At 40.0% G+C, this 24,984-nt stretch overlaps 2 protein-coding genes across 2 annotated transcripts; both read right to left on the reverse strand.

The window, feature by feature from the left end:
• Positions 1–15,054: 15,054 nt before the first annotated feature.
• Positions 15,055–15,570, reverse strand: LOC145131518 (uncharacterized). The gene has a single exon (XM_079066192.1). The coding sequence runs from the start codon at positions 15,568–15,570 to the stop codon at positions 15,055–15,057; it is 516 nt and encodes a 171-aa protein (XP_078922318.1).
• A 441-nt stretch (positions 15,571–16,011) lies between these two features.
• LOC145131519 (uncharacterized) lies at positions 16,012–16,859 on the reverse strand. The gene is made up of 3 exons (XM_079066193.1): positions 16,574–16,859; positions 16,374–16,424; positions 16,012–16,328 (listed from the first exon to the last, which is right to left on the reverse strand). The coding sequence occupies exons 1-3, from the start codon at positions 16,857–16,859 to the stop codon at positions 16,012–16,014; spliced, it is 654 nt and encodes a 217-aa protein (XP_078922319.1).
• Between the last annotated feature and the right edge of the window lie 8,125 nt (positions 16,860–24,984).

The raw sequence follows: 24,984 nt of genomic DNA on the forward strand, positions 1-24,984 counted from the left end.
GTCTTCCGGGTCTTTTGCATGGTTGCGATGATTATTCGTTGAGAATAAGTCTTTGCCTGATTATTTCTGCACATGTGGAAAAATAACAAAGCATATAACTGTTTTGGTAAAAAAAAAAACAAACAAATTAAGATCGACCAAAGTGTATGAGAGGCTGTGATGTTGAGAATAATGCAAGTATGAAATGTAGATCAAAGTGAAACGATTTGTTTACAAGGAAAGCCCTTGATCATTGTTAGGATCTCTGACATAAAACCTTGGGAGGCGATAATGATCAAAATATTGATTACAAATAAAATACAAAGAGTGTAAGTACAAGTGTTGTTGTTCTGCAAAGTTTTATGTGTAGTGTGATGAATACAAGTGATTTATATAGTCTAAAGCTAAGCACAAGAACTCCGAAAATTCATGGATCCTTCGATATCAACTTATAGACGTTACTTGACTTGGTCTTCCGGGTCTTTTGCATGGTTGTGACGACTATTTGTTGAGAACAAGTCTTTGGCTGGTTATTTCTGCACATGTGAGAAAGATAAGAGAATATATAACCGTTATAAATATTAGAAAAATAATAGTCAGGATCCTGAGGTTTGAGGATCCTTAGGTTCGAGGATCCTTATTGTAGTTCCGAGATCCTAACCCTAACAATTTCCTCCAAATTATTCCTACGAAATATTTTGGAGTTAGTTTGCCAAAATTCAAAGGGATAATTTAAAAATAAAAAGAAATAAATATGATAAGGGATTTTGAATTTTAAACCATAATGGATAGGATTTATCCATTCAAGAACCATCATAACTAGTCTGGTCGATTTTTCTCTTTCTTCTGCCATCAACATAAATAGAGGCAATCGATTAGGGCTATTCCTCCCCGCGTATTTTAGCTTTCATCTATGAGTTTACCAGTCGTATTTTGAAGGTACACTTCTCTCTTATTCTCCTTATTTTTCCTTTCACTAACAATGGGCAAGAAAATGACCGTATCTCGTAAGAACATCCTCGCTCCTTCTGAGGATGATTTCATCGAGCAAAAAATCTTATCATACGAAGAGATCTGTTCTTTCGATAAGGAAGACATCGAGCCGCTGAAAACAGTCGGCGCTTTCTCCAATGAAGTTGTTTTCAAACCCTTTGATCCAAAACACCAACCTGATTTTGCCTCCTCCTCTTAGGTATGCTTTCCCGAATACCCCTTTGGTTTGGGCCTGAAATACCCTTTTTCGGGGATCATCTCCAAGTTCTTTGAAGTTACCCAAATCTCTTACATCCAAGCCATGCCCATTGTTTGGAGAATCTTGTTCTGGATTAACAAACTGAACCAGTCTAAAGATCTAGATATAGGTTTAGTGTATTTGGCTTACGTGTATGATCTTACTACCTTTAGAAACTCCCATTTTCGTCTTAGGCTCAAACCACACAAATCCCCTCCGGTTCTGAAAACAAAACATAACGACGGTGCTTGGAAGGAGAAGTACTTCTTTGTGGGACGTGATTCGATCCTTGGTGGGGATTCCCTGCCGAAGACCTGGGTTAAAAAGGGTAAGACTAGTTTTTCCTTATACTGAGGATCCTGGAATTCACATTTCATTGTTTTTTTGATGTTTTGCAGCTTTCAAGTTTGAAGAGCTCATCTCTGTCGCCAAGGATACCGAAAAGAAAATAGACAAGCTTCTCGCTGTTTCTGTAGCTGATAGGTCTTTCAAGTTTAATTGCTCCGGTCTCTAAGAAGGTTCCTCAAACACCGTTTCCATGGATACATGTAAAAATCCTTGTCTTGTCTGTGATAGTTTAGAATCAATGAGCATCCTGAATTAATGAGGATCTGGAACTGATGAGGATCTTATGCAATGTGTAGGATCCAAGGCTACTCGTTCCAACGCTCGATTTGCTATGTATGATCTTGAGGATGATGTGTCCAGCGGCCTGCTCATAGTCAAGTGGGAGAAATTTGACTTGCCTCTTTCTCTTAAGAAACCTCACATTGATCTTACCATGAAGACCCCAAGCTCGGAAGACCTCAGAAGCGATGGATCTAAACCTGGAGAATCTCGGAGCCGAGGAGGCGCTTCAAAAGTTGCTTTCCTTTTCTCAAGTCGTAACTGTTCGTGTGACATTAGTTTCTGATTCCTACTTGTTTTTACTAACTCCATGCTTATTTCAGGTTTCCTATCACGTTTCCCAATTAGTGGTTGATCTAAGGATCCGGGCTGAGGAAGCTGAGTGAGTTCTGAAGGAGCGAGAGAAGGAGTGGAAGGCGACCAAAGAAGATCTCCTCAAGAGGATTAAACTGTTGATCAAAGAGAAGGATGAGAAGGAGGAGGAGCATATCCTGGAGATCGAGGAGGTTATTGATGATGCAAATACGAGTGTTGCGGTGGCTATATGGGAGGCTAAGATCAAGCTGGCAGAGGATCTTGAGAACTCAGGATTTTGGAATGTTGCGGTGGCTATATGGGAGGCTAAGATCAAGTTAACTGGCAAGCCTATCACTGCTACTGAGGATTCCGATTTGAAGCCTGTAGAGGAGGAGAAAAAGAAGGATGCGGCCGATGATGACCAGGCTAAGGTCTAGGCCTGCAAGAAATTAGTCTAACTAGTTTTTTGTTTCATCAGTAATCCAAAACAATTAAATTTTTGTTGGGTTGGTGCGCAACCCTTTTTAATTCAGTGGTTGTATTTATCTTTCATATTTCTTTCTTGATTATCTTGTATGACTATTATGGTACTAGGATGCTTAAATAATTAGGTTCCTGAAAAACTTGGTTCCTGTAAATAGTCTCAAGGTAAAACTCTTTCCGTAAGTAACAAACCAGCTTTAATAAGTAACCTTTTAAATCCAGCTTAAAGATTGGAGGTCTGATAATCAAATAATATTTGTCTGGGATCCTGAAAAGTTTGGGATCCTCGGACATTAATTAGAAAAGGTTTTAAAGTTTTTCAAAAATAAGGATAGATAGAACTTGGTGATCTTTTGACTTAGGAAACATTTGAAGTTATGACTTCCTTATCTTCGTATGGTCCTCATGCTATTATGCGAAAGGATCTTCGCTTTGGAAGTTTGTTGGGAAGGATCCTTATTTGACTTCATATTAGCAAACTTCAGGAAGGATCCTTTATTGAAATTCACTTTAACTTGAGGAAAGTTTTTTGCATGATGATGCTATAAATCTTGTTTACTTTCATGGAAGTATCCCATCTCTAGATAATATGCTAATGTTACGACTTTATAGCAAGTCTCTAGGGAAAATCCCAATTCAAGGCAACACGTTAATGTTACAAACCTTAGTGAATTACTGGGGAAAATCCCAAATCGTATGATAACATGAAAATGTTATAAACTTTATGTATTTTCTGGGGAAGATCCTAACTTGAGATAACATGTAAATGTCATAAACCTTAGGAATTTTCTGGGGAAGATCCCAACATGAGATAACATGTAAATGTTATTAACCTTAGATTTAAACCTTAGGATCTCAACTTATGTTCAGAAATGAGAGGGTTGCCAAGTCACTAAAGCGTGAAATGATCCCCTCATTCACATCTTATAGTTGGATATCATGCATCCACACGAGGTGTATAAACCTTAACTCGTGTGAAAGAGGTAGTTAAATATAATAGCCTTAGAGGGGATTAAGTACCCTTATTCGTAGGAGAGATGATCAGTCTCTATTCTTGGGAAATTCACATTTTGAATTGTCGGATGTTTGCAGTCATGGAACTCCTCTATACTAGTGGTCTTCTGAACGTCAGGATCCTCGAATATTCATCTGTCAAGATCCTTAGAGGTTAGGATCCTTAAGTGTTAGGATCCTTAGAGGTCAGGATCCTTAGGGATCCTTTAGTGTCAGGATCTTTGAATATTCATCCGTCAAGATCCTTATAGGTCAGGATCCTTAAGTCCCTACATGCAGCAAACATTAGCTGGGGATGGAACTAACGCCCCTCCGATGCTTAAGTCAGTAATGGTATTTGAAGAGAATAAATAGTAATAAAAATGAAAGGTAAATGGTAAATAGAATGCGTACCTTAAGTGTGTTGTGAAACAACTAATCTTAATTACATAAAATAGGCTTTAAGATGTATCGCATTCCAGGATCTTGGTAAGATGTTTCCATATAGGGTGGCCAACTAATATGCACCCTTTCCTGCTTCGGCATCTATGAGATATGGCCCTTCCCATTTAGGTGTCAGTTTACCTGCACTAGGATCCTTGGTATTTTGGAATGCTTTCCTTAGTACCAAGTCTCCTATTTGGAATCTTCTGACTTTTATATTTTTATTGTATGCCTTGGTGATCCTTTGTTAATGAGCAGCAATACGGATCTTAGCAAGATCCCTAAGATCCTAGGCCAGGATCCTATTGTTGTGATCTTGGTTTTGAAGTAGGTATCTTGCTGTTGGGATCACCACTTCAGTGGGAATCATTTCTCTTGTTCCAAACACCAATGAGTACGGGGTTTGGCCCGTAGCTACCTTGGAAGTGGTCCTATCTGCCCACAATACAAAAGGAAGTTATTCTGCCCATTTCCCTTTCTTCTCATCCAACCTTTTCTTCAAGTTGTTTACTATAATTTTGTTGCTGGATTCTGGCTGGCTGTTGGCTTGAGGGTAGACATGAGTAGACTTTACCATCTTGATTCCCCAACTCGTGCAAAATTCCCTTGTCCTTTTGCTTATGAATTTGGATCCATTATCGCATATAACTTCGGCAGGGATCCCAAACTTGGTCAAGATGTTACATTTGATGAAGGAAACTACCTCTTTGTCTCTTACTTGGGCGAAGGCTTCGGCTTCTATCTATTTTGAGAAGTAGTCAGTCATCACTAGCATAAAGACCTTTCCTCCATGGGCTACTGACAATTTGCCCACTATATACATTGCCCATTTCATGATTGGCCAAGGGGAGATGATAGAATATAGAACTCCTGCTGGTTGATGCAGGATGTTGATATGTCTTTGACAAGCATCATACTTCTAGGCATGAAGGAAGGAACCTTTCTTTAGAGCATAAGGATCTTCCCCCAGTGTGGTTGCCACAGTCTCTTTCATGTATATCCTTTAGGACCTCTACAACTTCATGATCTTCTGGGCACCTAAGGTATGGACCTGCCATAGATTTTTTGTACAACTTACCTTGGATTATAACAAACCTTAAGATCCTTGTTCTAAATGCCCTTTTGATTTTCTCTTCCTTAGGGATCGTGCCATTCTGGAGGTATTCCATAATGGGTTGGATCCTGAATCCTGAGGTTGGAGAAGGATCCTTGATGTTGGGATCCTGATGTTGATTCGTCGAATCAGGATCTTCGATTGTGGCGACGTCAGTAGTTTCTGCATGATTGTTGGGATCCTTCAATCTCTTGGCAGGATCCTCTGGGATCAATACATGGGTTATAGGGATCCTGGTTTGCGACGGGATCCTTAGGGAAAATCCTAGATTGGCCAAAGCATTTTCTTCAACATTGTTTTCTCTAGGAACCTGGTTTAGGCTAAATGTTTCGAATTATGAGGCCAGGTTTTTGAGGATCTGGAGATATAGTGCTAGCTTCTCTCCTTTTATTGCATAGGACCCACTAAAATGATTAGTTGATAATCAAGAATCAACGAATACCTGAAGATCCTTGACTTGAAGATCTTTGGATAACTGTAGTCCCATGATTAGTGCCTCGTATTCTTCTCCATTGTTGGTTGCGTTGAATTCACAAATGATTACTTGGGGTAGGATGTCCCCTTGTGGTGATTTTAGTATGATCCTCAAGCCAATTCCTCTTTGGTTTGATGCTCCATTTGTGAATAGCGTCTATCTTCCCATGTTCTCTTCTTCTAGAACTTGTTTGGCTTCTATTTCAACTTCAGATCTTAAATCATCACTAAATTCAGCCACAAAATCTACCAATGCTTGGGAATTTATGGCAGATCTTGGTTCTTACTTTATGTCATATGTTCTTAAATTCACAGACCACTTTGCCAATGTTCCTAACATTTCAGGTTTTCTCATAATACTCTTAATTGGATAATTTGTCCTTACAGTTATAGGGTGTGTTTCAAATAATGTCTTAACTTAGTAGAAGTTGTTACTAATGCAAGTATAAGTTTTTCAAGGTGGGATTACCTGGTCTCAGGATCCAGGAGAATTTTACTTACATAGTAGATGGGATGCTGGTCCCCATTGAGATCCTTAGCTAATACTACACTTACCGCGTTTGAGGATACTAAGAGGTAAAGAAGGAGTGGTTCCTGGTCTAATGGTTTCACCAATAGTGGTGATGAACTTAAATACCTTTTCAGTTTCTAGAAAGCATCTTCATGTTCCTGGGTCCATTCAAATCTTTTGTTCTTTTTCAATATGTCGTAGAAAGGCTTGCATCTTTCTGAGGATCTTGAGATGAACCTGTTTAGGGTTGCCACTCTTCCTGTTAGTCTCTGGATATCTTTTGTCGAGGATGGTGATCTTAGGTCAAGGATGGCCTTGATTTTCTCCGGGCTTGCTTCGATTCCTCTTTTGGTCACCATATATCCCAGGAACTTACCCGATCTCATCCCAAAGTGGCACTTGGAGGGATTCTGCTTCCTGTTATATTGGTCCAGGATGTCGAAGGCTTCTTCGAGATCCTTGAGGTGATCCTCAACTTTTTTGGTCTTGACCACCATGTAATCGATGTAGACTACCATAGTGTCCCCCAGTTTCTCTTTGAACATCTTGTTGACCAGTCTTTGGTACGTTGCACATGCATTTTAAGACCAAATGGCATGGCAGTGTAACAATAGATACCTGTTGGAGTTATAAATGCCGTGTCTTCTTGGTTAGAAGGTTCAATCTGGATCTCTAGGAATCTTAATGATGCGTCCATGAATGTTTGTAACTCATGACCCGTTGTTGTGTGTATCATGGAGTCGATGTGTGGTAGAGGGAAAGGATCTTTGGGACAAGCCTTGTTAAGATCTGTGTAATCTACACACACACTCACCGATTACGGTTCTTCTTCTGTACCACGAACACATTTGCTAGCCATCTTAGGAATTTCACCTCCCTGATCATGCAAGTTTTGAGAGGTTTTTCTACTTCTTCTTGTATAACTTGGTTTCTTTCCGGTGCAAAATTCCTTCTCTTTTGGTGTATCGGCCTAAAAGGTGGGTCAATGTTAAGTTTATGGGTTATTATGCTTTTATCAATACATTTCATGTCCTCATGCTTCCATGCAAACGTCTTGCTTCTAGCGTTGAGGAACTTTATGAGATCATGTTCGACTTGTTTAGGCATTAAGAATCCTATGAGAACTTTGGCTTTAGGATCCTCAAGGTTCAAGGGCACTTCTTTTATATCTTTCTCTCTTGCTTCTATCACGTCTCATGCCCCCAGCCTTAATTTCTATGCTTGTCGTGGTACTGTTGAAGATTTCATCGAAGTTTTGTAGCATTCCTAGGATTCTTGTTGGTCTCCTATGATCTTCACTTTCCCTCATGGGGTAGGCATCTTTACACATTGATGATACGTGGATGGAACGACCTTCATTTCATGGATCCATGGTCTACCTAGTATGTCATTACAAGAGGATAATGTATCAATTACACAAAAACGTTGTACAAAATTTACCCCCAGTATGTAGATTGGTAGCTTTATCTCGCCGATGGTATGTTTGGTTCGTCACTGAATCCAATCAGCACTGAGGATCTTGCGACTATCTCAGACTCCGAGATTTTCATTCTCTTCAATGCGTCCATGAGTATGATGTTAATCGAGGATCCTCCATCGACGAGGATCCTTCTAACGAAATGGTTGGCGATGTAGAGAGTGATCAGTAATCAGTCATGTTGAGGATCATGGATGTCTTGTCTAATTGCTTCGTCGAAGGTGATCTCATTTTTGTTTTTGATCAATGTGTTCTCCCGTGGTCCTTTTTCCTTCTCCATTTTGGATACCTTGGTCTGCCTCTTTGTTGCAGAGTAAGAGGTACCACAAAGGTCAGATCCTCCAGATATCACATTGATTACCTTGGCGTCAGCAGGGGGGATCCTGGTCTTTTGAAGATCTTCTGAGGATCCTGTTCTTTTTCATTGTATCTCTCCTTTCTCCTTCCAAGGATTTCTTTGAGGTATCCTTTACCTAGGAGATATTTGATTTCCTTCCTGAGAGCTATGCAATCTTCTGTGACGTGACGAAAGTCTTCATGGTATACACACCATTTGGACTTGTCTTTCCAGGCTGTGGATTTCTCCTTCTCTTGGCTATCTCGCTTTGTCTCTAAGATCCCACAGAGAAAATATTACACTTGAAATATCCACAGAAAAACAATAGTCAGTAATCTTAGGAAAATATTCTTCTTCTCCCTCATCGTCAAGAGTATTAACCCTGTGATGGTCAGGTTTGGAGTTAGGTTTTGATTTATAGGATCTTTGGGCCGAGGGATCGGCCTTCCTATTGGGGTGATCATAAGAGCTTGGTAGGTTGCTCCTTTTTTGGATCTCCTTATCTTCTTTGAGCTTGATGAATCTTAGTGCCCTGCTTCTAACTTCGTCTATTCTCTTGCATGGAGTCATTATGAGGTCTTCATAGAAGGGATAATCCTTCTTTAAACCCATTTTAAAGGCTTCAAATGCAGTCGCGATGTTGATGTTGGGGATACTTCGAGCTTCCATGCCAAACCTGTTCACAAAAGTCCCAAGGGATTCCTTAGGATCCTGAACCACCCAATAGAGATCGCTAGTGATCTTTTTGAATGTTCTGCTACAAGAAAATTGATTGTTAAATAAATTAATCAAATGACCAAAGGATGTAATCGAATAAGGGGGAACATTAAGAAGCCATTTTAGAGCTGATCCTATGAGGGTAGAACCAAAAACCTTGCACAAACAAGCTACTTTCAAGTGAGTGGGGATGGGAATGATCCCCATCTTTTCTCTGTATTGTGCCACGTGCTCCTCAGTATCTGTAGTTCTGTCGTAAGGCTTCATGTTGGGGGTCTGAAAGCGCTTTGGGACTTTAGTATCAGCTATTGATGGAACGAATTTGGAGATCCTATGGCTTGTGGGGGATACTTCTGGTACAGGTTGAACTACTCCGGGTATGCTTGAGATCATTTGTATTTGTTGTTGTTGTTCCTTAGCTATGATCGGGCTTAAACCTGCATCAAGATCCATTGAGTTAGTAGTAAAGATATTATTATTGGCCGGGTTACCAGGATCCTTGTTATTAGGAATAGCAAAGGTTTCGTTGGGATCCTAGGTCGTATGGGCTTGGTTTCTCGGAATCGTGCCCCAAGTGGGAACATAAGTCGGTATTGAGGATCCTATATCGCGATGAACCGCTGAGGATCCCGAGTTATCAAAGTTTAGGATCTTGGGTTGCAAGACCGAGGGCGCTGCCTCCTGAGGCTTGTGGATTTCTGTCCTCATTCTTTCCACTTCCTTGAGAATTGTCCTGTTATCCTCCTGCTGCTGGGCGACTTTTCGTTCTAGTCTTTTTATTATAGAAAAAATTTCGTTGTTAGAGATCAACACGGCAGGATCCTGGAGTCCTGGGGTAACGACCGGAGATGTGTTTTTCTTCGTTCTTTCAAAGACTTTTTTTGGGAGCTCCAACCGGCGGTGGTGGAAGGTTTTTGGAGGAAACAGGAGGAATCGAGGAAGAGGATAGAGTCGATTGAGTAGACATGGTTTTTTGAGGATTCTGAACACCACGCCCCCACGGTGGGATCGACCAAAGTGTATGAGAGGCTGTGATGTTCAGAATAATGCAAGTATGAAATGAAGATCAAAGTGACACGAGTTGTTTACAAGGAAATCCCTTGATCCTTGCTAGGATCTCCGACATAAAACCTTGGGAGGTGATAATGATCACCTGTCTTGATGATTTTATTGATCAAAATGTTTATTACAGAGAAAATACAAAGAGTGTAAGAACAAGTGTTGTTGTACTGTTAAGTTTCGTGTGTAGTGTGATGAATACAAGTGATTTTTATAGTCTAAAGCTAAGCAACAAGAACTCCGAAATTTCCGAGATCAACTTATAGACATTGCTTGACTTGGTCTTCCGGGTCTTTTGCATGGTTGTGACGACTATTTGTTGAGAACAAGCCTTTGGCTCGTTATTTCTGCACATGTGAGAAAGATAAGAGAATATACAACCGTTATAAATATTAGAAAAATAATAGTCAGGATCCTGAGGTTTAAGGATCCTTAGGTTTGAGGATCCTTGGGTTTAAGGATCCTTAGGTTTGAGGATCATTACTGTAGTTCTGAGATCCTAGCTCTAATAATAATCGTTATAAATGTTAGGGAGAATAAAGGATAAAAGTCAAGATCCTGAAGTATCCTTGAGGATCCTGAATGTAATTCCGGGATCCTAGACCTAACAATTGCCCCTACGAAATATTTTGGAGTTAGTTTGCCAAAATTTTAAATGGATAATTTCAAAAATAAAAAAGTAATAAAAATGATAAGGGAATTTAAATTTTAAACCCTAACAGATAGAATTTATCCGTTCAAAAATCATCATGAACCGATCAAATCGACTCTTCTCTCTCTTCTGTCATCGGCACAAATAGGAGCAATCGATCATAGTTATTCTTACCCGTGTCTTTTAGCTTTCATCTAAGGGTTTATCAGTCATCTTTGAAGGTATTCTTCTCACTTCTTCTTCTTAGTTTTCTTTTTAGTGATCATGGGATAGAAAATGACCATCTCTCATATGAACATTCTCGCCCCTCCTGAGAATGATCTTATCGATCAAAAGATCCTATTGTACAACGAGATTTGTTCTTTCGATGATGGTGATATAGAATCGTTGAAATCGGTCGGTGTTTTCCCCGATGATGCTGTTTTCAAACCCTTCAACCCTAAGGATCAACCCGATTTCGCTTCCTCTTTTTGGGTCTGCTTTCCCGAATACCCCTTTTCTCTAGGTTTGAGGTATCCCTTTTCTGGAATCATCTCCAAATTCTTTGAGGTCACTAAGATTTCCTTCATCCAGGCTATGCCTATTGTTTGGAGGATCTTGTTTTGGATCGATAAGTTGAACCAGTCCAAAGGCCTAGACATAGGTTTGGCTGAGTTGGATCATGTGTACGATCTTACCACCTTTGGAAGTTCCCATTTCTTTCTCAGACTCAAATATCACAAGTCCTCTATCGTTCTGAAAACAAAACATAATGACGGAGCATGGAAAGAAAAATAATTCTTTGTGAGGCGTTATTCAATCCTTGGTGGGGATTCCCTGCCGAAGACCTGGGTTAAAAAGGGTAAGAATAATCCATTCTTGTATCGAGGATCCTGGAATTCACTTTTCATTATCTTGTTTGTTTTTTTGCATCTTTCAGGTTTGAAGAGCTTATTCCCGTTGTTGGGGTTACCGAAGGGAAAATAGAGAAGTTCCTTGCTATTCCTGCAGCTGATAGGTCTTTCAATTTTGATTGTTCTAGTCTCCAAGAAGGTTCCTCTGCCACTACACCCATGGCTACTGGTCAGAGTTCTTATTTTGCTTATAATAGTTTAGAACTAGCAAGGATCGTAGACTATTGAGGATCCTGAACTAATGAGGATCTTTGTACGATGTGTAGGATCCAGGGTCACTCACTCCAATGCCCGATTTGGTTTATCTGATCTCGAGGACGATATGTCCAGCGGCCTGATCGTAGTCAAGAAGGGAGAAACTGCCTTTCCTCTTCCTCTTAAGAAATCTCACATTGACCTCACTATAAAGACCCCGAGTTATCGAAAGAGGAAGACCTCAGACGCCACAGATCTGAACCTGGAGAATATCAGAGCCGAGGAAATGCTTCAAAAGTTGCTTTCCTTTTCCCAGGCTGTGAGTGTTCGTGTGACACTAGTTTCTGATTCCTATTTGTTTTTTTAACGCCATAGTAGTTTCAGCCTTTTAGGTTTCTGCTCATGTTCCCCAGTCTGTTGTTGATCTAAGGATTCGGGCTGAGGAGGCTGAGCGAGTCCTGAAGGAGCAGGAGAAGGAGTGGAAGGCGACCAATGAAGAGATCCTCAAGAGGACCGATCTGATGAGCAAGGAGAAGGCTAAGAAAGAGGAAGAGCATGTTGCTGAGATGGAGAAGGTGATTGCGGAGGCGAAGTCCAGTGCTGCCATAGCTGTTTGGGAAACCAAGATCAGGTTAGCTGAGGATATCGTCAATGCAGGATCCTGGGATCTGGCGGGGTGGCGTGAAGCTTTAGCTAAGTTAACTGGTAAGCTTGTGAATACTAGTCAGGATCCCAAAGAGCAACCGTCAAATGTGGATAACGTGGAGAAGGTTACAGACAATGATAACCAATTAACGGTTTAGGCCGACAAAAATTTGGATTAAAGTAGTTTATGGTTTTCTTGGTGATGTAAGACAATATTACCGTCTCTTTTTCTTCTTTTTGTTTTTGTGGGGTTGTTGGACAACCCCTTAATGTTATGGTTGTTTTAATATTTCTTTGCATGCTTGATTGTGTGGTTGTAGTAGTAGGATTTTCAAGAATTTTTACAATCAGGATCTCAAGTAGTCCATGGTTTACAAGAACTCTCAGTATCCTAATAACCCGAAAACAACTATTAGCCTATTTAGGATCCCAATATAGTTGAGATCTACTTAGGATAAATCTTCGATAAGAAATATTAATAAGAATAAGGATAGATAGAACCTATTATCTTTGGACTTTGTAACCTTTGGGACCCACTTTCGGGAGAAGCATAAAGTTACGATTCTTTTTGCTCTACTGGGTCCTAGGGTTCGTTTATGGTAGGATCCTTAGCCGTCAAGGAGGATCCTTGATTTAACTTAGTGAACTTTAAGGAACCGACTAGTAATGATTCTAACTTGGAAAATGACTGAAAGGACTTTTGCAACATTACAATACTACAAACTTTATATATTTTTTTGGGGAGTATCCCATCTTCAAGAAATACGTTGGTTTCGTAATTCGAAAAACCTTCGGAAAATTCCAAACTTAGTAAATTCATAGGGAGGATCCCAAATCATATGATAACATAAAAAATGTTATAAATTGTATTCATTTTATGGGGAAGATCCCAACATGAAAATGTTATGAACCCCGTGTGTTTTCTGGGGAAAATACCAATTTGAGATAACATGAAAATGTTATAAAACTTATGTATTATCTTTAGGATCTTAACCTATGTTCAGAAATAAGAGGGTTTCCAAGTCACTGCAGCGTGAAATGATCCCCTTATTCACATCCCATAGTTAGATAACGTGCATCCTAGTGAGGTGTATAAACCTTAACTCGTGTGAAATAGTCATTAACTCTTTAAACCTTAGAAGGGATTAAGTGCCCTTATTCGTAGGAGAGATGACCAGTCTCTATTTTTAGGATACTTGTGTTACGAATCACAGAACGTCTGTATTTATGGAACTCACAGGTGCCATAGACTTCATTTTCCAGGATCCTTGTTTATTAGGATCCTCGTATATCAGGATCTTTGCGTGTTTGGATCCTTATGTGTTTGGATCCTTGGGTGTTAGGATCATGAATTCCTTTGTACAGTAAATATTAGCTATGGGTGGGGGTTAGTCTAGCTAACGCCCCTCGGTGCTTAAGCCAATAATGGTATTCGAAGAGAATAAATAGTAATAAAGGATAAAGGTAAAATAACATGTGTACCTTGAGTGTGTTGGAAAACGACTAATTCTTACTTACATAAAATAAGCTTTGAGATGTATGGCATTCCAGGATCTTGGCAAGACATTTCCATCTATGGTGGCCAACCAATATGCCTCATTTCCTGCTTCAACATCTATGAGATATGGTCCTTCCCATTTAGGTGATAGTTTATCTGAATTAGGATCCTTGGAATTTTGGAATGTTTTCCTTAGTACCAAGTCCCCTATTTGGAATCATTTGACTTTTATATTTTTGTTGTACGCCTTGGTGATCCTTTGTTGATGAGCAGCGATACAGATCTTGGTAAGATCGCTAAGCTCATCTATAGTATCAAGATCCTGGGCCAGGATCCTGTCATTGCCCTCTTGGTTTTGAAGCACGTATCTTGTCGTTGGGAACACCACTTCAGTAGGGATCATTGCTTCCGTTTCAAATACTAAGGAGTATGGGTTTGACCCGTAGCTACCTTGGAAGTGGTCCTATCTGCCCACAATATGAAAGGAAGTTTCTTTAAGTTGTTGACTATGATTTTGTTGTTGCTTGACTGTTGGCTTGAGGGTGGACAGGAGTGGACATTACCATCTTGATTACCCAATTTGTGCAAAATCTCTTGTCCTTTTGCTTATGAACTGGGATCCACTATCACATATAATTTCGGCGGGGATCCCGAAACTGGTCAAAATATTATTTGATGAAGGAAAATACCTCTTTATCTCTTACCTGGACGAAAGCTTCAACTTTTATCCATTTTGAGAAGTAGTCAGTCATCACTAGCATAAAGACCTTTCCTCCAGGGGCTACTGGAAATTTACCCACTATATCCATTGCCTATTTTATGAATGACCAAGGGGAAATGATAGGATGTAGAGGTTCTACTGGTTGATGCAGGATGTTGTTATGTCTTTGACAAGCATCGCATTTCTATGCATGATGAAAGGAGTCTTTCTTCATGGTTGGCCAGTAGTATCCTGTCCTCAACACTTTGGAGCATAAGGATATGCGCCCGGTATGGTTTCCGCAGTCTCCTTCATGTATGTCTTTTAAGACTTCTGCAGCTTCATGATCTTCTAAACATCTGAGGTATGGAACTGCCATGGATTTTTTGTATAACTTACCTTAAATTATAACAAACCTTGAGATCCTTGTTATGAAAGCCCTTTCACTTTTTTCTTCTTTAGGGATCATGCCATTTTGAAGTTATTCCATAATGGGTTGGATCCAGGATCCTGAGGTAGGAGATGGATCTTTAATGTTAGGATCCTGATATGGAAGCATTGAAATGGGATCTTGGATTGTAGCGATGTTAGTAGTTCCCACATGATCGTTGGGATCCTTCAGTCTCTTGGCAGGATCCTCGATCGTTGGGATCAACAGGTGGGTGATAGGGATCCTGGTTTCTAGTGGGATCTTTAGAGAGGATCCTAGATTGGCTAAAGCATCTGCTTCAACATTTTTCTTCTCTAGGAACCTGGTTTAGGCTAGATGTTTCGAATTCTGAGGCCAAGTTCTTGAGGATCTGGAGATATAGTGCTAGCTTCTCGCCTTTTACTGCATAAGATCCATTAAAACGGTTAGTTAATAATAAACAATCAACGAATACCTGAAGATCCTTGATTTGAAGATATTTGGCCAGCTGTAATCCCATGATTAGTGCCTCATATTCTGCTTCGTTGTTGGTTGCATTGATATCACAATTGATTGCTTGGGGTAGGATGTCCCCCTGTGGCGATTTTAGTACGATCCCCAAGCCAATCCCTCTTTGGTTTGATGCTCCATTCGTGAACAATGTCCATCTTTCCATTTTTTCTTCTTCTAGAAACTGTTTGGCTTCTATTTCGAATTCAGCTCTTAGATCATCACTAAAATCAGCCTCAAAGTCTGCTAATGCTTGGGACTTTATCGCGGATCTTGGCTCATACTTTATGTCGTACGTGCTTAGCTTCACGTACCACTTTGCCATTCTTCCTGACATTTATGGTTTTCTCATGACTTTTTTAATGGGATAGTTAGTTTTTACAGTTATAGGGTGTGTTTCGAAATAATGTATTAATTTAGTGGAAGCAGTTACTAATGCAAGTATAAGTTTTTCAAGGTGGGAGTACCTAGTCTCAGGATCTAGGAGGCTTTTACTTAGATAGTAGATGGGATGCTGGTCCCCATTAAGATCCTTAGCTAATATTGCACTCGCCGCATTTGAGGATACCGAGAGGTAAAGAAGGAGTGGCTCCCCGTCTAATGGTTTTACCAATTGGGGTGGTGAACTTAAGTATCTTTTAAGTTCTTGGAAAGTATCTTTATGTTCCTGGGTCCACTCAAATCTTTTCTTCTTCTTCAAGATGTTGTAGAAAGGCTTGCATCTTTCTGAGGATCTGGAGATAAACCTGTTTAGGGCTGCCACTCTTCATGCTAATCTCTGAATATCGTTTGTCGAGGATGGTGATCTCAGATCAAGGATGGCCTTGATTTGCTCCGGGCTTGCTTCGGTTCGTCTTTTGGTTACCCTGTATCCTAGGAACTTACCCGATCTCATCCTAAAGTGGCACTTGGATGGATTCAACTTCATGTTATATCGGTCCAGGATGTCGAATGCTTCTTCGAGATCCTTGAGTTGATCCTCAAATTTTTTGGACTTGACCACCATGTCATAAACATAGATCTCCATGGTGTCCCCCAATTTTTCTTCGAACTTCTTGTTGGCCACTCTTTGGTGTGTTGCACCTGCATTTTTAAGACCAAATGGCATGGCAGTATTACAATAGATACCTATTGGAGTTATAAACGTCATGTCCTCTTGGTCAGAGGTTCCATCTGGATCTGTTGGAATCGTGATAATACATCCATGAATGTTAGTAATTCATGACCCACTGTTGCGTCTGTCATGGAGTCTATGTGTGGTAGAGGGAAAGGATCCTTGGGACAAGCCTTGTTGAGATCCGTGTAATCTACACACACTCTCCATTTACCATTCTTCTTTTGTACCACGACCACATTAGCTAGCCATCTCGGGAACTGCACCTCCTTGATCATCCCAATTTTGAGAAGTTTTTCTACTTCTTGTTGTATAACTTGGTTTCTTTCCGGTGCAAATTTACTTCTCTTTTGGTTTACCGGTCTGAAAGATGGATCAATGTTAATTTTAGGGGTTATTATGCTTTTATCAATACCTTGCATGTCCTCATGCTTCCATGTAAACGTCTTGCTTCTAGCTTTGAGGAACTTTACAAAATCATGTTCGACTTGTCCAGGCATTGAGGATCCTATGAGAACTTTGGCTTCAGGATCCTCAAGGTTCAGGGGCACTTCTTTTATAACTTGCTCTCTTGCTTCTAGCACGTCTCGTGCCCCTAATTTAATTGCTATGCTTGCCGTGGTACTGTTGAAGATTTCATCGAAGTCTTGTAGCATTCCTTGGATTCTTGTTGGTCTCTTGTGATCTTCACCGCCCCCCATGGGATGGGCATCTTTACGCATTGATGATATGTTGCTGGAACGACCTTCATTTCATGGATCCATGGTCTAACTAGTATAACATTATAAGAGGATAATGTATCCATCACGCAAAAACATTATATCGAGTTTACCCCCTCTATTTAGATAGGTAGCTTTATCTCGCCGATAGTGTGCTTGGTTTCGCCGCTAAATCCAATCAGTACTAAGGATCTTGCCACTATCTCAGACTCCGGGATGTTCATTCTTTTTAACGCGTCCAGGAGTATGATGTTAATTGAGGATCCTCCATCGACGAGGATCCTTCTGATGAAATGGTTGGCGATGTAGAGAGTAATCACCAATCCGTCATGGTGAGGATCCTGAACGTCTTGTTCATCTGCTTCGTCAAAGGTGATCTCCTTCTCGTTTGTGATCGATGTGTTCTTCCATGGTCTTTTTTCCTTCTCCGTTTTGGATACCCTGGCGTGCCTCTTTGCTGCAGAATAAGAGGTACCATATATGTTAGATCCTCTAGAGATCACGTTGATTACCTTAGCGTCAGCAGGAGGGGATCCTGGTCTGTCGAGGATTTTCTGGGGATCCTGGTCTTTTTCTTTGGATCCCTCCTTTCTTCTTCCAAGGATTTCTTTGAGATATCCTTTGCCTAGGAGGTAGCTGATCCCCTTCCTGAGAGCTATGAAATCCGTTGTGATGTGACCCAAGTCTTCATGGTATGCACACAATTTGGATTTGTCTTTCCAAGCAGTGGATTTTTCTCCTTTTCTTGGCCATCTTGCTTTGTCTCCAATATCCTGCATAGCAAATATTACACCTGAAATATCCACAGAAAAACAATAGCCAGTAATTTTTGGAAAATCTTCTTCCTCTCCCTCATCTTCATGGGCGTTAACCCTATGATGTTCAGGTTTGGAATATAGTTTTGACTTATAGGATCTTTGGGCTGATGAGTCGGCCTTCCTATTGGGGTGATCATAAGAGCTTGGTTGGTTGCTTCTCTTTTGGATTTCCTTGTCTTCATCGAGCCTGATGAATCTGAGTGGTCTGCTTCTAACTTCGACCATCCTCTTGCATGGAGTCATCAAGAGGTCTTCACAGAAGGGAGAATCCTTCTTTAAGCTCATTTTAAAGGCTTCAACTGCAGTTGCCATGTTGATGTTGGGGATACTTAGAGCTTCCCAGCCAAACTTGTTCACAAAAGTTCTAAAGGATTCCTTAGGATCCTGGACCACCCGATAGAGATCACTAGTGGTCTTCTCGAATGTTCTGCTACAATAAAATTGATTGTTAAATAGATTAATCAAATTATGAAAACGATGTAATAGAATAAGGAGGAACATTAAAGAGTCGTTTTAAGGCTGATCCTGTGAGAGTTGAACCAAATCCCTTGCACAAGCAAGCTTCTTTCAAGTGAGTGGGGATGGGAATGATCTCCATCCTTGCCTTGTATTGTGCCACGTACTCCTCAGGATCCGTATTCCCGTCATAAGGCTTCATGCTGGTGGTCTGAAAGTGTTTTGGGACTTCGGTATCAGCTATCGCCAGAACAAATCTGGAGATCCTGTGGCTTGTAGGGGATACTTCTGGTAGGTTCAACTACTCCAGGCACGTTCGAGATCATTTGTCTTAGTTGCTGGAGCTCTTTGGCCATGATCGGGCTTAAACCTGTATCAAGATCCATTATTGACGAAGTTACCAGGATCCTTAGTATTAGGCGTAAGGAAGGTTTTATTGGGATCCTGGGTCATGTGAGCCCGCTCGTCAGGAGTTGCATCCCGGACAGGGATGGATGTTCGTGCTGAGGATCCTATCTCCCAGTGATTTCTGGAGGATCCCGTAATGTTGAAGTTTAGGATATTGGGTTGCAGGATCGAGGCTACTGCTTCCTGAGGCTTGCAAATTTCTGTCCTCATTCTCTCCACCTCCTTGAGAAGTGTCTTTTATCCTCCTGCTGTTGAGCGACTTTTCGTTCCGGTCTCTTCATCATAGCGAAATTTTCATTGTTGGAAATCAGCATAGGAGGATCCTGGAGTCCTGGGGTGATGACCAGAGATGTGTTTTTCTTCGATGCTTCTGAGGCCTTCTTGGGGGCTCTAGCCGGAGGTGGTCGAATATTTTTGAAGGAAATGCGAGGAATTGAGGAAGAGGACAGGTTCGATTGTGTAGACATGATTCTTTAGAAGATTTTGAACACCACGACCCCACGGTGGGAGCCAAATTGTTTTGGTCAAAAAATGAACAAGCAAGAATCGACCAAATTGTATGAGAGGCTGTGATGTTCAGAATAATGCAAGTATAGATTGTTGACCAAAGTGACACAAGTTGTTTACAAGGAAATCCCTTTATCATTGATAGGATCTTTGACATAAAGCCTTAGGAGGTGATAACGATCACCTGCCTTATTAATTTTATTGATTAAAAAGGTCAATTACAGAGAAAATGTGAAGAATATAAGTACAAGTGTTTTTGTTCTGCTATGTGTCGTGTGTAGTGTGACGAATACAAGTGTTTTTTATATTCTAAAGCTAATAACAAGAACTCCGACAATTCCAGGATCATCTGAGATCAACTTATAGCCGTTTTTTGACTTGGTCTTCAGGGTCTTTTGCATGGTCGCGATGATTATTCGTTGAGAATAAATCTTTGGCTGATTATTAGTGCACATGTGGAAAAATAACAAAGCATATAACCGTCACAAATGTTAGGAGAATAAATGATAAAATTCAGGATCCTGAAGTATCCTTGAGGATCCTGAGGATTGAGGATCCTGAATGTAATTTCGGGATCCTGGACCTAACACCTGTAACTGGTGGGAGATGCTTCGCGTATATGCTGGACTATCCCCGGTACACTTAAGATCATTTGTTTTGGAGGTTGGAGTTCTTTGGCCATAATTGGACTTATTTCTGCATCAAGATCCATATAGTTAGTATTGGTAGTGTTACCATTAAAGAAGTTACAATTATTTATGTTATTAGGAGTATTAAAGGTTTCATCGAGATCCTGGGTCATAGGAGTTTGGATGTTTGAGATTCTTCTCTCCCTATTCGGGTAGCAACAGATGTTGGAACTGTCAATTCCAGGCATTTCCACATGGATCCTAGATTGTCGAAATTTAGGATCCTCGATTGCAAGATTAAAGGTGTCGCCACCTAAGGTTTTCGGATCTCTGCCCTTATCCTCTTCGCTTTCTTGAGCAACGTTCTATTGTCTTCCTGTTGCTGAGCCACCTGTTGTGTCAACGTCTTTATCATGGAGAAGAGTTCGTTATTGGAGACCAAGGTAGGTGGATCTTGGAATCCTAGGGATCCTGGAACAACCGGAGGAGTATTCTTCTTTGGCACATCAGAAGTTTTCCTCTGGCCAGGCAACCTGTTTGGAGGAGGTGTAAGAGATTTTGGAGGAACAGAGGAGGAGGAAAGGATTGGATGTGTAGACATGATTTTCGAGGATTACGAACACCACACCCCCATGATGGGAGCCAAATTGTTTTGGTAAAAAATTAATCAAGTGTAAATCAACCAAATTGTATGAGAGGTTGTGATGTTGTAATCGAAACATGTGAGAAAATCAAGAGTAGGTGACACAAGTGGTTTATAAGGAAAGCCCTTGATTACTGCTAGGATCTCTGATACAAATCCTTGGGAGGTGATAATGATCACCTGCCTTGTTAATTTGTATTAATTGAAAGATGAGTTACAGATGAAATGATGAATATACAAGTACAAGTGTAGCAGTAAGTCTAGGTATCTAAGGTGTCAGCTAATTGTGTCCATTGTGTGAGTTTTAAAAGTGTATTTATAGTCTAGGTTATGTAACTAAAAGTATGATATTATTGGGATCCTATCGAATAAAAATGAACATGTTGGTTTGACTTGGTATTCCCAAGTCTTTTTCCTACTTGAAGTGCTTCTTCGTTGAGAATGAGTCTTATGCTGACTAGTTCTATCAGGATCCTAAGATATGTTTGGGATCCTAAAAGTTCTTGAAGTTCCGGGATCCTGAATAGGGTTGAGGATCTTGGTCCTAACAATCATCAAATTCTTTCTCAAAGCAACACAATTTTTTATAGCATTTTTTGTAACAATATTCATAAGAGTTGTCATTATAAAGTCATCTCTTTTCAAAAGGACAAGTACCCTCCATTCTACCACTATTAACTTACAAAAACAAGGGGTGTTATAGGTAGAGGTGAAGCTACCTTGAGATCAAGGGTGTCAATGGACACCCCTGACTTTGGAAAAAAAATTGTACTTTATATAGTAAAATTAAGATGGATACAAGTGGAAAAATAAAATGGACACATGTGGCATAACAACATTCAAAACTTATAAAAGTTCTAATATATCTATCTTTATAAAAGAATACAAGATTATACTATACCGATGTATTAGGACGTTAAATAACAAAATCTCATATATAGATATAAAAATATATTTTTAATATTTAAAACTAATAAAACATGGAGGAGAAATTAAAGAGTGATACCAAGAACCTAAAATAAGAGTTTAGATTATTTTTCGGTACTTTAACATCAATTCCATGTATATGCTTCCTTTGAGTTCATGGCATTGAGACTTTAGGTTTTGAGGATTTGGGTGGCCACAACATGGTGGGAAGGGCACCATGACGTGGCCTCACCTGTTGAAGAGCACACGTAATTTTGGATGTCATGATGTGGCAAGGCCATGGCCACGACATGGCGACGCATGGAGTGTAAAACCCTAATTTTCGGGCCTAAGGCCTTATTTAAGGGTTATGATGGCTAGGGTTTGCACACCCTCAACCTCCATCACCTCCCTTACACCTCCAAGAAAACCCTAGCCCCCATTGTTGAGTTTTTGAACCTTTTGTGGTGATTATGGTGTTTTGAAGGAGAAGAATGCCTCCCTTGAGTATAGATCCAGCAGGCAAGCTCCTTCTCCATATTCTAGATTATTTTCTGCACCATTGTAAGTCTTCAAGATCCAATCGTTATGTCTTATGCTTCTAGATCTAGGATTCTATACTTTGTTCTTCATGTTTGGGTTAGTTGGTGTGGTTGGAGATCGACTGTTCTGTCGTGAGGTCACCACGATGTGGCAAATGCTTGGACACAACATAGAGACCGACTGTTGGGCTTTTGACCGTTGACTTTGACCATTGACCTTTGACGTTTTGACCTTGTTTTACTTTAGGTCAACTTGAAGGTTTTGGGGTTGTACATTAAGAATTGGTCCCTAATTGTTGTATAGGTGACTCGTAGTACCAATTCTTGGATTGTGTGAGCTGTACTATTTATTTGCTAGACTGGAAGGTGAGTTTTCTCACTATGCTCTGTACTGCAGTATGTATCCTTATGTGTAGGATGTGGGTATGCTTTAGTGATATATTAGATTGGTAGACCTGTTATGATTACATGTATTGATGGTTATTGTTTGTTTGTTTGTTTGTTTGTTTGTTTACATATGTCGACATATTGTGATTGGGTTGAGGCGGTCCTGCTTTGTGTTGTAGGCCTAGATACTTGGGTGGTCCAGGTGTACTGTAGGCCTTGCGAGGCAGTCTAGTCACACTATAGGCCCAAGGGAGAGGTCTAGCTATATTGTAGGCCTTGCGAGGGGGTCCAGTTAGACTGTAGGCCTTGCGAGGCGGTCCATGCATCCTATAGGCCTTGCGAGGCGGTCCAGGAAGACTGTAGGCTCATGTATGCATGCATTGTATGTGTATTGTTGTGTGGGGTTATTTTGGGGGAACTCACTAAGCTTTGGCTTACAGTTGTGGATTAAATGTTTTTCTGGTACTTATCAAATCGCGAAGGCAGGACTGTACACATACACGTCAACAATTTTATGATTCGAGATTCCACATTGTTTCCTAATAACTCTGGTTTTGAATTATGGTTCATGAATAAATGGTTTAACTTGAATGTAACTTTATAAAAATGGGTGTTTATTTTATTTTAAAAATGAAAAGTTTATTCTAGAATTTAGGACGTTACAAGTTGGTATCAGATCCCTGGTTTGAGGGATTGAGATGAACACTTGTGTGATTCCAAACTCAAACTAAGGATCTGAGAATTTTTATAATCATTTTGAAAAATAATGAACTTAAAAAAGCAAGGAAGATGCATTTTGTAAAGTTAGCCGAAGCTCAAAGGAAATGATCTCCCAAAATATCCATACTGGTTATATATCTACTGATATGTAAATTGTTAGAAATGCATGCTAGTGGATAGGCTAGGGATCTTTCATGAATTACATGTTATAATTGCTTGATAATTGAGATTCCTTACAGCCTAGGTATTGCCAGTTAGATTGGTTATTTGACTGTTGATTGCTTGTGATATTTGTAACTTATGTTGATATTGGTTAACTATTATGTGAGTATGTTAGGATTGCATGCCCCTAGGATTAGATAGTCTCAGATTGCTTAGTTTGGCCTATTGCACAACTCTTGTTTGAGTCCAACCGTTGTAGTGTTGGATCTCTCAGTCGAAGGACTACCTAATTCTAGTTGCATGTGGTTAGTATTCATATGATAGTTGGTTGATATTGATAGAAGTTTATTTCCAGTTGGTTAGAAGGGTCGGGTGGAATTCCTAGTGATCTAGAAAATTTGCCAGAATATGCTAGTTCAGGCATGTGCTTGAGTAGAATCCTAGAATGAGAATCTACGCAATGTAGTTTGTGGCTCTTTTGAGAGTATAGGTGTGTGTTATTACACCTAGTGTGGTCGAGTTTAGTGACCTAGAACTTTGGGATGATTCCTCAAACAAATATGGATATGTGTGGAAGGTAGTATGGGCCCGTACTACTGGAAGCACATGATCCGTACGAGGATCAGGAAAAGTAGCATGCCTGTTAGGGAGATGGTTATTGGTAGATATTGTGGTATAACACTAGGGTTAGTTGTAGCCTGTTTACATTTCTATCGATCTTCCAGTTATGGCTGCTCTAGATGAGGACAAATCTAGTGCTTGTTTGAGTCTAAGTGGCCAAGCCAGTTTGGGCCTGATTGGTGCAGACTCATATGATTTAGTTGATCCTAAAGTGTGTAAGACCTTGTTCAAAGTAGTGAGAGATAATTAGAACTCTATAAATAGAAAACATACCTTTGATTTCTTAGTTGGTTTCTTCTTTTGCCGAGCCAGTGGATTGGACTAGAGAACCCAAAGGAGAGTTCCTCTTCTGTGATCTCGCCCAAGACACAAACAAGAAATAGATCCAAGCAATCCTTAAACTTTTGGCTTCAAACAGAATCGAAATCTCGATTATGTTCTTTGATCATGATGTAGGGATAAACCACCACGACCTGGGAATGACGATTTGGGATTCTTTTAGGGTTTTGAGGATTCTGAACTTTGGTAGCTTATAGGTATATTTCTCAAGTGGTAAAGCCATATTTGGAGCCCTCTATTTATAAGGAGGTAATTTGAAACCCTAGAGATAAATACCAAATATAATTGTAATTATCTATGATATTCAAATCATTCTGGAATATTCTATATTCCATTTATTTACTATTAATTAATTAAAAAAACGATTCCCTCAAATAAATATCTTTTTAAATCTACTTCATTTTTGTTCTTGCGTGTAACCCAAAAGGACACTGCTATTTATAGTAAAATTACCGGGCTTTGTGATGGTTATGGGCACTATTCTACATCAGCTCCCACTTGCACTTAGACATCAACAATTGACCGGTCTAATACTTACTAGGAACAACAGTGAGTGGCAGTCCAATGCAACTATTGTACTTATAACAATTTTGCTAGAAACAACCCTAAGACAAATAACTTTGATACTAACTTGTGGTGACCTTTCATACTGACTATTGAATATATTCAACTCAGTCTGAGCTTGTCCAAGCATTTTTTTTGTCCACACCAAATCAAAGAGGGCCCGAGAGATGTCTATTTATCCATTTCTGGTAGAAGGATTAAATA

This window comes from Lactuca virosa, chromosome 8 (genome assembly GCF_052849685.1).
Source record: "Lactuca virosa cultivar CGN04683 chromosome 8, Lactuca_virosa_CGN04683_v6, whole genome shotgun sequence".
Classification (NCBI taxonomy): Eukaryota; Viridiplantae; Streptophyta; class Magnoliopsida; order Asterales; family Asteraceae; genus Lactuca; species Lactuca virosa.